General features: G+C 33.6%; 1 protein-coding gene and 1 non-coding gene across 6 annotated transcripts in view; one reads left to right on the forward strand and one right to left on the reverse strand.

Annotated features, from left to right (window-relative positions):
- The first annotated feature begins 1,724 nt into the window (after positions 1-1,724).
- The window catches only part of LOC123699499 (AMP deaminase 2), a 37,416-nt gene continuing 23,825 nt past the window's right edge, over positions 1,725-15,315 (forward strand). For 2 of the 5 annotated variants that reach the window (XM_045646454.1, XM_045646448.1), the window contains exon 1: positions 1,725-1,911. In XM_045646454.1, coding sequence (XP_045502410.1) covers positions 1,803-1,911 — 109 coding nt within the window. In that variant the 5' untranslated portion in view covers positions 1,725-1,802. Of the gene's footprint in view, positions 1,912-5,287; positions 5,495-14,181; positions 14,319-15,315 lie in introns of those variants that run through there. The other 3 variants (XM_045646453.1, XM_045646452.1, XM_045646455.1) reach the window with 3 other exon arrangements.
- Trnay-gua lies at positions 14,375-14,462 on the reverse strand. Its single transcript is given in 2 exon segments — positions 14,375-14,410; positions 14,426-14,462. It is a non-coding gene; the product is annotated as a tRNA-Tyr (tRNA).

Below are 15,315 nucleotides of genomic sequence, written 5' to 3' on the forward strand. Positions count from 1 at the left end.
TGATTGTTTTTATTGAATATAAAATGTCTTTTTAATTAAAATCTTGATTTTGTTAGTTAGTGGAAAGCCTCAAAGTTTAGGCATTAAAAAAACTGTCACTGAGACAAACAAGTTGATATGATGCATAATATATTATTATTCTACTTATAATTTATTAAGAACTAGTGGAATGTATTAGTTGGCAAGGTTTGCACGAAATATACGCCCTTATTTACTAGGTATAATCAGTATGTACAATCTTAAACCTAAACATTATTAGCTACCACAGTTTTTTTTATTTTTCCTACATTTTATGCTATAACTTGGTCAAAGTAAGTCATATAATATACAGGGTGTCCCACTGTTGGTATACTAAGCGCGGGACTTGTAGTTTTGCATACCCTGATAACGTAAAAAATACTTAAACAACAAAATTATGTAAAAAATTTTTTGCTAAATTTTTCCTCAAAATCCATGCTTTCTTCTCTAGCTTCGCGCAGCCGGCATGTATCGCTTCTCTAATGTGAACATTTTGTCTATGAAAAAGCCAACCTTAAATGATAGCTCACGTGCTGGTGGCAAAGTAACCTCCTTTGAGCTTAGTATACCAACAGTGGGACATTCTGTATATATATATATATATATATATATTTAGTAACCGAGGATTGCGATACTTTTCAGGTAGGCTTATTTTTTTTCGGATGGTAGATTTATAAAAATGTATAGTGTGGGATAAGTTGCTGGAGGAAGTCAATAAAATCCATACTAATATTTTAAATGCGAAAGTAACTCTGTCTGTCTGTCTGTCTGTTACTCAATCACGCCTTAACTACTGAACCAATTTGCATACCCGAGAAAGGACATAGGCTACTTTTTATCCCGGGAAAATGACGAAATCCCGTAAATCCCACGGGAACAGGAACTATGCAGGTTTTTCTTTGACTGCGCGGGCGAAGCCGCGGGCGGAAACCTAGTACATAATATATATAATATCACGCATCTATAGGGCAGAGCATAAATAGAAAAAGATAATAGAAAAAATGATTTGATTTGGTGCCTTAGCTGGTAATAAATAAACAATACAGTATATTAATATTACGAAAATGTGTTTATAATCCATACTAATATTATAAATGCGCAAGTAACTCTGTCTGTCTGACTGTTACTCAATCACGCCTAAACTACTGAACCAATTTGCATGAAATTTGGTATGGAGATATTTTGATACCCGAGAAAGGACATAGGCTACCTTTTATTGCGAAATATGTACCACGGGCAAAGCCGGGGCGGACCTCTAGTATTATAATAAACGACCTAAAAACTTCACATCATGACTCTGTAGATTCCTTATGTTATATTTTTTTCAATATACCTAGTAGTGTATGGACCTACCTATCTACAATCTACATAGATGTAGACTACGAGAAGGTACTTATCAGTTAACTACTTACTCTACAAAAGATTATGAATATCGGAACCGTGTTTTATTATTGAATTTTCCTTTCCATTTTTCTGAAGCTAGGTAAAAGCTGCGTAAGGTAAAAGCGCTAGGTATCAAGGCTACTTTGGTGTGAGTATATTATACCTACGGTCTACTGATTGCGTTCTATTTTTATAATAGTGATAAATCCTTGTAAACAAGAGTTCAAATCAAACGATAGGACATCCTTTTACGTAGTTAGCGTCGCGATTCATACTCGGCAGACTGTCTGTGCTGTAGACAGTCGCAACTCGCATGCCGCGCCGCAGTCGCCATTCCGCCATCACTGAAGCGGCACGGCGTTGATCGCGCAATGATAAGTGATAAATAAATAATTGTTACTATGGCAGCCGGTTTCGTCGGCTCCACGAAGAGTTTTCCTTTTTCATTCGACGTTGATGTGGATGAGGACGACGTGGGACGCAGTACGCCACATCTAAACAAGCGAATAGGTTTGTTTTCTTGTATAAGTCCTGTACCTAGCGTTAATTGAAAACGACGTTTAATTTATGTCCTTGTTTTAACAAAACATATTATTGTGTGAAAAAAACACCTTATCATAAACTGAAACAGCTGCTGTAATTTTCAACATGATGCGTAATGAATTCAATGTTATTGTCGATTTAGTCGAAAAGAGACAATGATGTTTACATTTTACCGGAGGATTCGAATTGCTAATTCCATTCTCGAATAAAACGGAGTTATTACCACGTTGTCACTTCATATCGAAATTCATGATATTATCAGGACAAATACCTTATTATTACTGTCAATTATCTTAAACTGCGATAGGAGTACTACCTATTTCTTAACACAAACACGAAGGTGAAGTGTTAGAGAGTGTTTTAGGGGCATATTTCCGTGGCAAGGGTGTGCGGCCGATCGATACTCGGCTCGGTCAGCTGGCGTTAACATTTCACATGTCTGGGAACAACCGACAATGCGCTCTTGTTTTTATGAAAAGCAGTTTTGCAATTCTTTCAAAATAACAATTATTTTTTCGTTTATCGCTAGGTAGTAGGTACCTAAATTAACAAAATTTAAAAAATGTCTCCTCCAAATTTGTATTTACGTAGACCTTTGCCTGCAGCCTGCTGCCTGAGGTTAGGTAGGTATACCTATTAACAAAACCGTTATATTTTAAGTTTTAACACATCACAAACGCCTAAACTAGAACTATCCAAATAGGGATGCATCAGGTTTTCCTAAAAAAAGGATTGAATACATATCCAGACTAGTCTAGGTACCTATACTACCTACCTATTGTATTCAAAAAACTTGCAGACCTATTGTTATACTTTTTCGTTAGCTTTTTACGACTCGCTTAAAAATGAATGGTAGGCCGTAGGTAACTTGGCTATGGGTAGGTATCTTATGTATACCGTAAAAGGACAATGAATCACGTCTGTATTTCTCTATAAAAATGTTAGATATTGTTATGAAAGATGTAAGGTCTAAGATCCGAAGATAAGTCGACCTGCACCGGCGTGATAATAGAATGAGACCAATTTTAAAATAAATTTAGTGTATTTAAAAAATTAAAAATGTAAATTAAAAAATATCCTGTCCAGGATTTTCCCAGGAAACCCATTTTTAATACATTTTTTAATAGACTAATTTATTATAAAATTGGTCTCATTCTATTATCGTTATATCGTCTTATCTATTATCACGCCGGTGCAGGTCGACTTATGTTCGGATCTTCTACCAGAGGAGTTACTTATTATAAGGATATGTGGCATCTCGAAGTGTCTTGATTTTATGATATCCTTTCGTAATTTAAAAAACGCTTTCTTATCTATGAATCATTCTGCAAATTTGCTGAGTGGTAAATTCCTAGAATCGAAATTCGAACATACACGTCATTTAGGTACTTATAAGTTATAGGTGTATAATATAAAGAAATAAATAAAATAAATAAATAAATACACAGTTGACAGATATATACGTGTATATGATGAGTGGGATGTTTATGAATATTATTGTTTGCAGGCTTTTTATTTCTATAAATTCAAATTGGTATATTATCATTATAGGTAGGTACCTACTTATTTGATATCGCATTTCTAAACTAATAGCCGATTCACGCTATCAGCTCTACATAATCATGATACCTATCTGCTTTGGATTATTTCCTATTCAGCTGTTATTATTGCATTAGGTACCTACCTAGGTAGGTATGTAGTCATTACTCATTGCAAAATGCAACCTGTCATTGAATAAATCTTAAAATTTATATTGTCCTAATCTTTTACCAAACTACTTTGCGCAGCGTCTACGGAATTTTTTACATTTAATTTATACTCTAAATAACTTAGTAAAAATTGGTAAATTGGAATTTTATCTTATCGCTATCGCCTATCGCTACACGTGTTGGTCCTGTGAATAGCGATCATTGTGTAGATCTGTTAGGTCTGTATACTTGTCCTTGTGTATGTCACACCACAGATAAAATAATCCTATAGGTGTAGGCTTGGTATAGGCCACGTATAGGCTATAATAGTAGACACACGATGTCACGGCACGGTAAATCACTACATCACTACATAGTATAAAACAAAGTCGCTTTTTCTGTCCCTATGTCCCTTTGTATACCTACTTAAATCTTTAAAACTACGCATCGGATTTTGATGCGGTTTTTTTTAATAGATAGAATGATTCAAGAGGAAGGTTTAAGTATATAATTTATTAGGTTTTAGACAAAGGGGGCGAAGCCGCGGGTGGTAAGCTAGTCTTCTATATTGTTACTTTTAGAAAATTATGAATGTAGGACATACCTACCTATTTAAAATACAAAAAGTTTATCGCCGACACTATACAAACGCATTATCACATTCGAATATTAATAGATAGCAGAAACCTTTCACAATGTTTAATTGACAAAATATTAGATAAGATAAGATATGAATAGCACAGCACAGCTTGGTTAGGTACTTCGTTATAATGAAAGTTATTAAAATAAATTATAAAATATACAAATTATAGGTATGAGATTTATGTACTTAATATTTACTAAATTAATAGGTTATAAATTTTGTTACTAAATTAAATGTGAAATACCATGGAAATACCTATTTTAAATTCTAGTGTCGCAGTGTTTGTAGGTAGTTAGGTAACGGCTTGACCGATTCTCATGAAATTTTTTGTTCATAATATTATGCATTATCTGAGGATCGGACATGATTTATTTTTCATTTCTTATGTGATAACGCGGAACAACCTTTGCCGAATGCCGAGACAGCGAGTTTTATAATATTGATTTTTTGATTACAAACAAAATAATTAAAAAAGTTGCTTTACTTTTGTAAATACCACGTAAATACCTATAATACATACCTACGTTGATGTCAGAGCTGACGTATGTACCTACAGGCGCAAGTACTTTTTAATACATGCTTATTGTGAATTGTGATATTATAGAAATGGAGAACCGGATAATTTACTATTAGGTAAATCTATAGGTACTAATAATATAAAGCTGAAGAGTTTGTTTGTTTGAACGCGCTAATCTCGGGAACTACTAGGTAGTCCGATTTAAAAAATTCTTTCGGTGTTAGATAGCCCATTTATCGAGGAAGGTTATAGGCTATATATCATCGCGCTACGACCAACAGGGGTGGAGCCACGGGGGTGAAACCGCGCGGAGCAGCTAGTTATTAATAAATATAATATGTATTACAAACTTCCTAATAAAGATGTTTTTCTTTTTCAAAAAAGAGTATTGTAACGATGTAAAAAGTTAAAGCGATTATCCCAAATCAACAAAGATACGCTTGACAGTTTCTCCGTGACGCGGCTGATTGTGCTAAACACAAAAGCATGTATATTTGTGTCGGTGCCAGCCAGCGCCGTTCAGTCGACAACATAGCACACGTTCAATCACATTGTCCTACTGAAAATAAATTATAACAGTGTGTCTTGTGCTTTAATCGTAAAAAAAGAAAAAAAAAAGTGAAATTTGACAGTGATTTTCCCGCGCTTTTTGACAATTGACAATCGATGCGAGTTCCCGCGTTTGCGTTTGGAATCCAATCGGTATGATGAACCAAAAATCATGAAATTCTGTTACTTTTACAGCGCATTATGGGTATTTAATGCAAAATTGAATACAAGGCCGGCTCTTATTTACTGAAATGAGCGTAATGACGCAATTAACTGTATCTAAGAATAGATCTAGGAGCTATGTAGGTACTTCGTCAATAGTTAAGTAGGTACGTTATATAACTGCAAATTCTTAAATTGTGATTTATATCCATATCAAGGGATTAGTTAGCGTTGATTGCAAAATATATCAATTGATAGGTACTTATTGATTTTGTTGTAATTATTGTTTACCTACAATATTATTGTTACATAAGTAAAGCGTTACTTATAGAGCACCTAATAGATTTTTATAAACATAAAATCATTTTTATATTCTTGATAATTTTTTAGTTTGTTTTCTACATGAAAACCATGAATAATTGTTGTGAAAATTAGTCATACTCATGATTGCACTGCTGATAAAATCTCAGTTCTTCGAAACAATATTAAAATAGAACTAAATGCGATGAAATTACGATTCATTTTTCATAATTTTACACCGCTAATAAAGCATGAATATAAAACATATAAGCTAATACATATAGGTAGGCAACTAAAACTGAAAACATAACGTACCTACGTTTCAAATGAGATGTTTAAAAATATTAATCGTTGCTTTATTATTTGGAAAATTGAGTCAGTTTTTCACAATCAAAAAACAAAATGAACGTTTCTTTCTGTCAAATATGTGTTTTGCTAACATCAAAATTTAAAAACAACAATAAACCCAATGATATTATATATAGAAACAAGAGGTAGATACGTTACCAACGCACCAAAACGTAAACCGTGAATTGGTCCTAATTGGGACCAGTGGAATCAGTCAGATTGTGACTTGTGACAGCGAACGCACATGCTGATTTAAACGTTAAAATTATCAATAATGCCTTCTTGTGTGTTCAGAAAGTGCACAAATTACGATAATAAAATATAGAAAGATAGAGGGATATCATATCACAGGTAAATGTATTAAAATATTATAATTTTAGAGCAAAAATAACAATTTGCAATTATTAATGAATGACACTTGCTTGACACTTGTATTGAAATAATGAAAGGGATAAAACATTGCTTCAATCACTAGTGTGACAAAGCTAGCGCACACTGTGTTCAAAGATTATCATGTAGATACGATTATTGAAAATAGAACGGTTATTTTATTAATTTCGATTTGGGTAAATACTTGATTATTTTTATATTTAAATCCACACAGTGCATGTAATTAACAAATATATCTATTTATTATATACAATGAAATCGTGATGGCAAAAATGTTTGTTTGCAAAAATGATGTTGAATATACGTATACATTAAAGAAAAGATTATAGCTACTGACGAAAAATGCTATTTGCTTTTCTGTAAATAGCTATTGAACATAAATTTTATTTGTGTTTTAGATAAAAAAGGCTTATACTTCATCCTTTCTTTTATTTCATACTTTTTTTCATCTAGGCACCACTATTATTATATCCTACAAGTTGGAGTGATGACCTTGTACGGGTTCCGGGAACTGCCTTGAAACGAATAGCGTAAGATCTCGACTATGCTCAGCAGTGGGTGTTTATCGGGTGAAATGATGATGACCGAAAACGAACACCACAGCTAGTAATAAATGCTTAATACAGTTATATCTCCAAAAAAGTTTTTTTCATTTTAATAAAACTTCATAATAATAATTAAATAGTAAATGAAATTGTCACATTTGTTTACGTGTGCAGGAAACGAAACATCTATAACATTGAACCTTCTGTGTCGTTAGTCTATGCCAATTGCCATGGCAACTATTTGTTTATTTATATTTAATTGGTGAATTCTTATGACTTTTGCTTACACCTGCGCGGAAGTGACAAACTATCTTTGTCTTTTTTGTTTATATCATTTTATTATAGCCATCTCTCTTATACAGCCTGTCAATGTAATAAATTAAGTAAAATGAAACTTGGAAAACATTCATTTTGGCTCCATTAGTGGCCACCTCTCATAACCTCACTTAATAAACAAATAGCGATAAAATAACATTAGTGTGTTATTAGACAGTGTATTCTTTATGAAGAATTAACATAAACATTTAAAAAATGAGAAGGATTTAAAAAATAATTATTTATTACTCACCCGCTCGCCTTACCCGTTTTGCTAAGACTTAGAACAATTGACGCTCTTCAAAAACTAACGACTTGTTGGAATGAAGTGAAGTTTGAAACATGAGCTTTCAACGCTATCAGTGCTGCCAATAATAGATCTTTTTATTCCCTTAAACAATAGAGTAAAATATTTGTCTTTGCCTTAGTTAAAACGATTTGAAGTTCTAAATGGCCACAAAGGGGTCGGTGGCCACAACCGGGTCACTTGCCCTACCTATTAACCTATCTGCTTTGGATTATTTCCTATTCAGCTGTTATTATTGCATTAGGTACCTACCTAGGTATGTAGTCATTGCAAAATGCAACCTGTCATTGAATGAATCTTAAAATTTATATTGTCCTAATCTTTTATTTACCAAACTACTTTGCGCAGCGTCTACGGAATTTTTTACTTTATACTGTAATAATTAACTTAGTAAAAATTGGTAAATTAGAATTTTATCTAATCGCTATCGCCTATCGCTACACGTGTTGGTCCTGTGAATAGCGATCATTGTGTAGATCTGTTAGATCTGTATACTTGTCCTTGTGTATGTCACACCACAGATAAAATAATCCTATAGGTGTAGGCTTGGTATAGGCCACGTATAGGCTATAATAGTAGACACACGATGTCACGGCACGGTAAATCACTACATCACTACATAGTATAAAACAAAGTCGCTTTTTCTGTCCCTATGTCCCTTTGTATACCTACTTAAATCTTTAAAACTACGCATCGGATTTTGATGCGGTTTTTTTTAATAGATAGAATGATTCAAGAGGAAGGTTTACCGTTTAAGTATATAATTTATTAGGTTTTAGACAAAGGGGGCGAAGCAGCGGGTGGTAAGCTAGTCTTCTATATTGTTACTTTTAGAAAATTATGAATGTAGGACATACCTACCTATTTAAAATACGAAAACGTTTATCGCCGACACTATACAAACGCATTATACTTCATCCTTTCTTTTATTTCATACTTTTTTTCATCTAGGCACCACTATTATTATATCCTACAAGTTGGAGTGATGACCTTGTACGGGTTCCGGGAACTGCCTTGAAACGAATAGCGTAAGATCTCGACTATGCTCAGCAGTGGGTGTTTATCGGGTGAAATGATGATGACCGAAAACGAACACCACAGCTAGTAATAAATGCTTAATACAGTTATATCTCCAAAAAAGTTTTTTTCATTTTAATAAAACTTCATAATAATAATTAAATAGTAAATGAAATTGTCACATTTGTTTACGTGTGCAGGAAACGAAACATCTATAACATTGAACCTTCTGTGTCGTTAGTCTATGCCAATTGCCATGGCAACTATTTGTTTATTTATATTTAATTGGTGAATTCTTATGACTTTTGCTTACACCTGCGCGGAAGTGACAAACTATCTTTGTCTTTTTTGTTTATATCATTTTATTATAGCCATCTCTCTTATACAGCCTGTCAATGTAATAAATTAAGTAAAATGAAACTTGTATTTGTGTGTGCCTGACACTGCATATGAAGCATTTTTTTTGGATATATTGTGAGTATATAACGTATCTATACATAAAATATCATTGAATAAACCCAATTCAATCAATTAATTTAAGCTTGTGTCTATATTTAGGTATTGTAGGTATGCGGGTGAATATTCTTTATTATATTTTGTGCTAATAATTACGAATTGATCAATTAAAATTAGTAAGGAACAATAAATATTATTTTAGTCAATAAATAAAATATGTATAAACATCGCAAGTGATCAGAAAATGTAGCAAATGGTACATTCAAGAAGCGTCAATTCACAGCTTCGAAGTCTAGAACTTTTTTATAAATGGTTTTATTAGGTGATACATAAGGTATGTTACAGAATTAAATATCAATATGATATCTATCAACACCTGAAAACATTCATTTTTATCCATCTAAGAATGTAAAATACACAATCGTGTGGAAAGTGGAAGGTCTTTGACACACGTTCATTTGAGCGTCTCGTGGGAGTTTGGCACTCGTGAAATACAGAAATAGTTTTCACGACGTTCCGATATATCTTACTTATCATATAAATTCATGCCAGGTGTTTATTGTTTTGATTTTAAATTTTAATGCGGTTTAATTGTTTGTGGATACATTATTGCCATTTTCGAATGTGGTCTGTTAACACTTAGTGTTAATAGGTTAAGTATTTGGTTATGTTGATTAGCAATCATTTGTTACAGACTTACAGTGCATGTAGTAATAATAAATAAGTATTTTTTATTTAACTTTTCTTATAAATTGACATTGTAACAATCTGCCTAATCTACAATGTTAAATTTGTGAGAAATAATATAAGCTTTTTTTACCCCTTTGCCTTACCGGAGCAAACACGTTCAAACTAAACCTTGAACTCACAATAACGCAAGGCCGTCGAAATTTCCTAGAAAAATGCTCACGTTTCCTTTCGATAATATCCATCATCGTCATAAACGCTTTGGAAATGAATCACATGCAAATTGGCAAAATTATATTGCAATTTGAGTCATTCTGTATTAGATGCTATTATATTATCTGTACTAATATTATAAATCTGAAGTGTTTGTTTGTTTGTTTGAACGCGCTAATCTCTAGAACTACTGGTCCGATTTGAAAAATTGTTTCGGTGTTGGATCGCCCATTTATCAAGGAAGACTATTGGCTATATATCATCACGCTAAGACCAACAGGAGCGGAGCCACGCGGGTTAAACCGCGGAGCGCAGCTAGTCTGTGATATGCGCCAAATTAGTTGCAACTAGGTAAGTCGTGCTAACTAGGTTTATTGCTCTGAGGTGCTAACATTGACAAAACATCAAATGCGTGAACCATTGCTCTAGTTGGCACGAGACACAGATTATAAATCAAATAGATAAATGGCAAACTTTTCAGTGTTGCTCCTTTGTCAACTTGTAGGCAGGTATTACTAGCGTGTGCTATCACGTGATAATCACGTTGTTTTTGAGTTGTGACTTGTGAGTTGTGACATACTGTTGCTCAAATTTTTCCATCAACTCAAAAGTTATTTTTACGAAATCAGTGAAGCGTGTGCTAGCGTTTTACCTTAGGTACTTTAGTTATTTATATGAATATGAATTAAAATCCATTGAACTGTTCAGCTGTGAGAACATAACAGACATGCAAATCAAATTATTTCCACATAAAATAATATTTGGATAAACAATGTTAGATACTACTACTACTGTGCCTAGCCTTATCCCAGTTCACTTGGGGTCGGCTCTCCTCGTCATTCTTCGCCAGAGACATCGATTCCGGGTCGTCGAATCATTTACTTGAGCTTTCTTCAGGTCTTTGTTGATAACAGACATCCAAGTTTGTAGAGGTCTACCTCGCTTTTTCGGTCCAGAATTTATGGCCAAGACTCGCTTGGTCATGTGCTCTTCAGGTCTTCTCATCACGTGGCCATACCATTGGAGACGTCTTTCCGACAGCTTCTCTTCAATTGGTCTAATCTTGAAGCTTCCACGGATATGAGTGTTTCTCACTTTGTCGGCAAGGGTAACACCTCCAGCCCATCTGAGCATCCTCATTTCCGCTGCGTGTATTTTTGTCGCATGGGCCTGTTTTATGGGCCAGCATTCACTACCATAAATGAGAGCTGGGCGGATCGCTGTTTTGTATGCCTTCCCTTTCACACGCACCGGCATCCTGTTGTCACAGAGTACGCCGGACAGTTCCCTCCACTTCATCCAGCCAGTGTTGATGCGGTTGGTCACGTCTGCGTCAATGGTACCGTTGTTAGATATAACAGAGCCTAGGTATTTAAAATGGTCGACAGTGTTAAGCGGGTGATTTTGAATGTTAATAGTGCGATCTTGGTTATTTGAGCCATGGCGGCACTGCATATATTCTGTCTTTTGACGATTGATCTTCAAACCTGCGGTCTCTAAGGCGTGTCTCCAATTCTCCAGTGCTTCTTCGAGATCTTCGGCACTATCTCTAATCAGAACAATATCGTCTGTGTACAACAAATCCCAGGGAGGTTCTTTTTGCAAGTTTGCAGTCAAATAATGTATGATGAGATTGAAAAGTAGCGGACTCAACGCCGAACCTTGGTGGACACCCACTGCCACCTCAAATTCCTTGCTCAACCCTGCCGGACTTCTTACCTTAGTAGTTACCTTATGGTACCTACATATTAGCAACCGCATTGATATAATACTCTGGAACATTCTGTGACCGCAGGGACTCCCAGATCAAATGTCGTGGTACTCGGTCAAAGGCCTTTTCCAAATCTATAAATGCAAGATGGATGTCTTTCTTCATTTCTCTATGCTTCTCCAATAGAATTCTCACACAGTGTAGGGCATCAGTAGTTGATTTCTGCTTCGTGAAGCCACATTGGTTTTCGGTGATATTAACCAACTGCAGGAGTCGATTGTTGATGACTCTCTCCCATATCTTAAGTGTATGTGACATGAGTTTTATGGCACGATAGTTTTCACACCGTCTCAAGTCACCTTTGTTTTTAAAGAATGGGACTAGGAAGCTTTTCCTCCGTTAGATAGGTAGGTATATTGAAATGTTATAATATTTTTAGGCCTTATCGTGTTTTTCACATAGGTCGCAAAACAGTTTTGTTTTATCTCCTAAATAAGCATTCTTACTGAAAATTTAATAAAAGATAATTTGTAACAAAATGTAATTAGGTATCTATCTACAGCATTTTATAAGATATTTAAGTCTTGAACCAAGAAAAAAAACCGCAAATATAAAGAACTAATGTCGCTGTAGTCTAAGCCAAGCCAAATATTTTTATTTTTAATAAATATCGTTTGATGGAGATTTATCTTAATAAAATAGTTAGCACCTCGTCTAGATTCCCAAGAAATAGTGAGGTGTATTTCTGGATATAAATGTAAATAATAAATATAGGCCATTCCAGTTTAGAGTGCGTAATATGCTGAATAATGCAACAGATTAAAAATAGCTGCTTTGTTGGATTTCTTGTGGCAGGCTTATCCCTGATTTGCCCGGGTAAAAGTGGTTAACTATTTTTTTAAATCGTTACGTACTTTAGTCCTTTTTGGAATTTATTCGATTCATAATAAAATTAATAATACAAATCTTTGATCTTTCCTGTTTTAATATAAATTTTCATCAACCGCTTATTCCATGACTAGCATATCTACTAAAATATTTTGTTTAGGTGTGTAATGTGTATGTTGTATGACAATAATTAATGTACGATGTTCAAATGTAGGTAAATTATAAAAATAAAATATTATTTAAAGTAAGTTCATACATATATTACTTAATTTATACAATATACTTAATCACAAATCATAATATTGTGTTTATAGTTTTTCACATTACATATGCTGTGTTATGATTGAGTCTAGACCTGGGTTTTGTATAAAAATAAAACAATCCAGTTGAGTAATCCAGCATAAATTCAAACAAATCCAGTAGACACGAGTATAATGTTAATCTTATTTCACGATAAGTAAGTACTTAAATATTAAAAAAAAATGTGAAATAACGTCATGAACTAATTTAAATACTCTCAACTGTGGTTATTGAAGGGTTATCGGTTATCTACAGGGTGTCCCACTGTTGGTATACTAAGCTCAAAAGAGGTTATAGTTTTGCATACGCTGAGTACGTAAAAAATACTTATAAAATTCCAGATGGATTTTTTTTTTCAAATAGATGAATTCTTAAAACTCTATCATGTACTTACATCCATAACAAGCAACCCGCCCAACGCCACCAGCACGTGGATTATGTTTTCATAGACAAAATGCTTATGATCAGTGTATGCAAGTCCCTTCGCGCTTAGTATACCAATAGTGGGACACCCTGTATTAATATGATATTTTCATTTGTTGGTAGCAATTACAAATTCAAATTTAAATTTGGAATTCTTTTAAAAAAGAAACTTCCAATGAGCCAGCCTAATTAATTTCGACAAAACGAATTCACTTTTGCCGACAAGATAAAAACAATTGCACGCAAAAATAAAAACATCGGTGTCTCGGTAACTCAAATATAAGCGCATACATAAAGCTGTTTTTTATTTTAATGTCCGTTGAACGACCGGGAGTTATTTATTGAAAATAAACAATGACGCACGTGTGTTCGTGTTTTGATTTTGAATCAAAATGGCGTTGTTATTGTGGAAACTGGTAACTTTGGTTGCGTTTTCCTTAACATTTTTGGAGGAACCCATAAGCGACAAAAATTGTGGCGACCGTTTTTTGAGGAAAATGAATTGAGCTAATTAGCGTAGTAGGTATAAAAAGAACTTTTACTATGTAATTAGTTAGGTAGTTTGCAATAAGGAAAATAAACAACATGATTGTTTTAGATATAAGTAAATAGTTTTAGATGGAAATATGGCATGAATATGGTATACTAAACACATGAAAGTTTTAATAAAAAAATTATAAATTTGAATATGGAATTTGGAATATAATTTTTTTAAACTCGCATCGATTGTCAAATGCAGTTTTTGTTTACGTAATTAATCTTTTTGTTTAAATTTAAGATAAATTCAGGATTAGCTAGATCAAATTAAAAGAACTAATGTGTTGTGAGTAAAAGTGTTAAAAATGTCATCAAGAGGCTTGCAAGATGGGTCAAGATCACCTATGATCATCACCGACTCATTCTTCGATGATGGCGGTAAGTTTAAAAAAATATAAATAACTTAAATAGAAAAATAAAAATTTCCAAAAATTTCCTTCGAGCCGGATTTGAACCAGCGACCTATGGATGACAGTGATATACCTCTACAGTCCACCGCTCTACCAACTGAGCTATCGAAGGTGTGTAGGTTGTGGTGAAATTATGAATCGTATTCTAAAATGTTGTGTAACCCTCCGGCCGTGGCCTGAAATGCAAATGCAACGTAACTGTAATTTGTAAAAGCCTAATTAAAAATTTAATGATACTGGTATGCATTAAAATGTCCAATTAATTATATTGCTATATCAATTTTAATGTATACCTAACGTCACTCTGAAAATTTTTATAAGTTTAATTTTTATTTTGTATGCAATAATTATCTGGTTATGCATAACTTCATTTGTACTTCACTAGTTCTTATTTTTAGTGTAAGTATTTTAAACTTAATTACTTATAGGTTGATTCTCATACAGTTGCATATCTGATAGAATTCTTATATTATATACCTAGGTCTTGTTTTTCCTTTGGTAAAACAAAAATGTCCCCTGGAAAGATACTGCAAAGATGAATAAAGAGCTTGTTGCTACGTTATAATCTTTTGTTTACATTCGACAGGTCACGGCTGAATATCGCGAGCTATGAATAGGGTTGTCACCTTGACATTATGAAAAAAATTTTTTTTTTATATGTATATATGTTACAGGAAATGTATGTAATCCGTCATTGTATACAATTCCTAGGAAATGTATACAATTCCTAAAATCGTACGGAAATGTGTGAAATAAATTATTTTATACACATTTCCTAGGAAATCTATACATTTCCTAAATAGCTATCGGAAATGTAAAACATTTAAGATATTGATATGTCGCAGGCAAGGGTTGGACTAAAGCAAAGGGGGCGCAGGACTTAAAAAATTTTTGATGGAGTTGGTTGAGGTTAGGTTAGGTTAGGTTTGTTAAAAAAAACTACACAGAAATAGGAGCCCCGCGAT

Source organism: Colias croceus, chromosome 18, assembly GCF_905220415.1.
Source record: "Colias croceus chromosome 18, ilColCroc2.1".
Taxonomy (NCBI): Eukaryota; Metazoa; Arthropoda; class Insecta; order Lepidoptera; family Pieridae; genus Colias; species Colias croceus.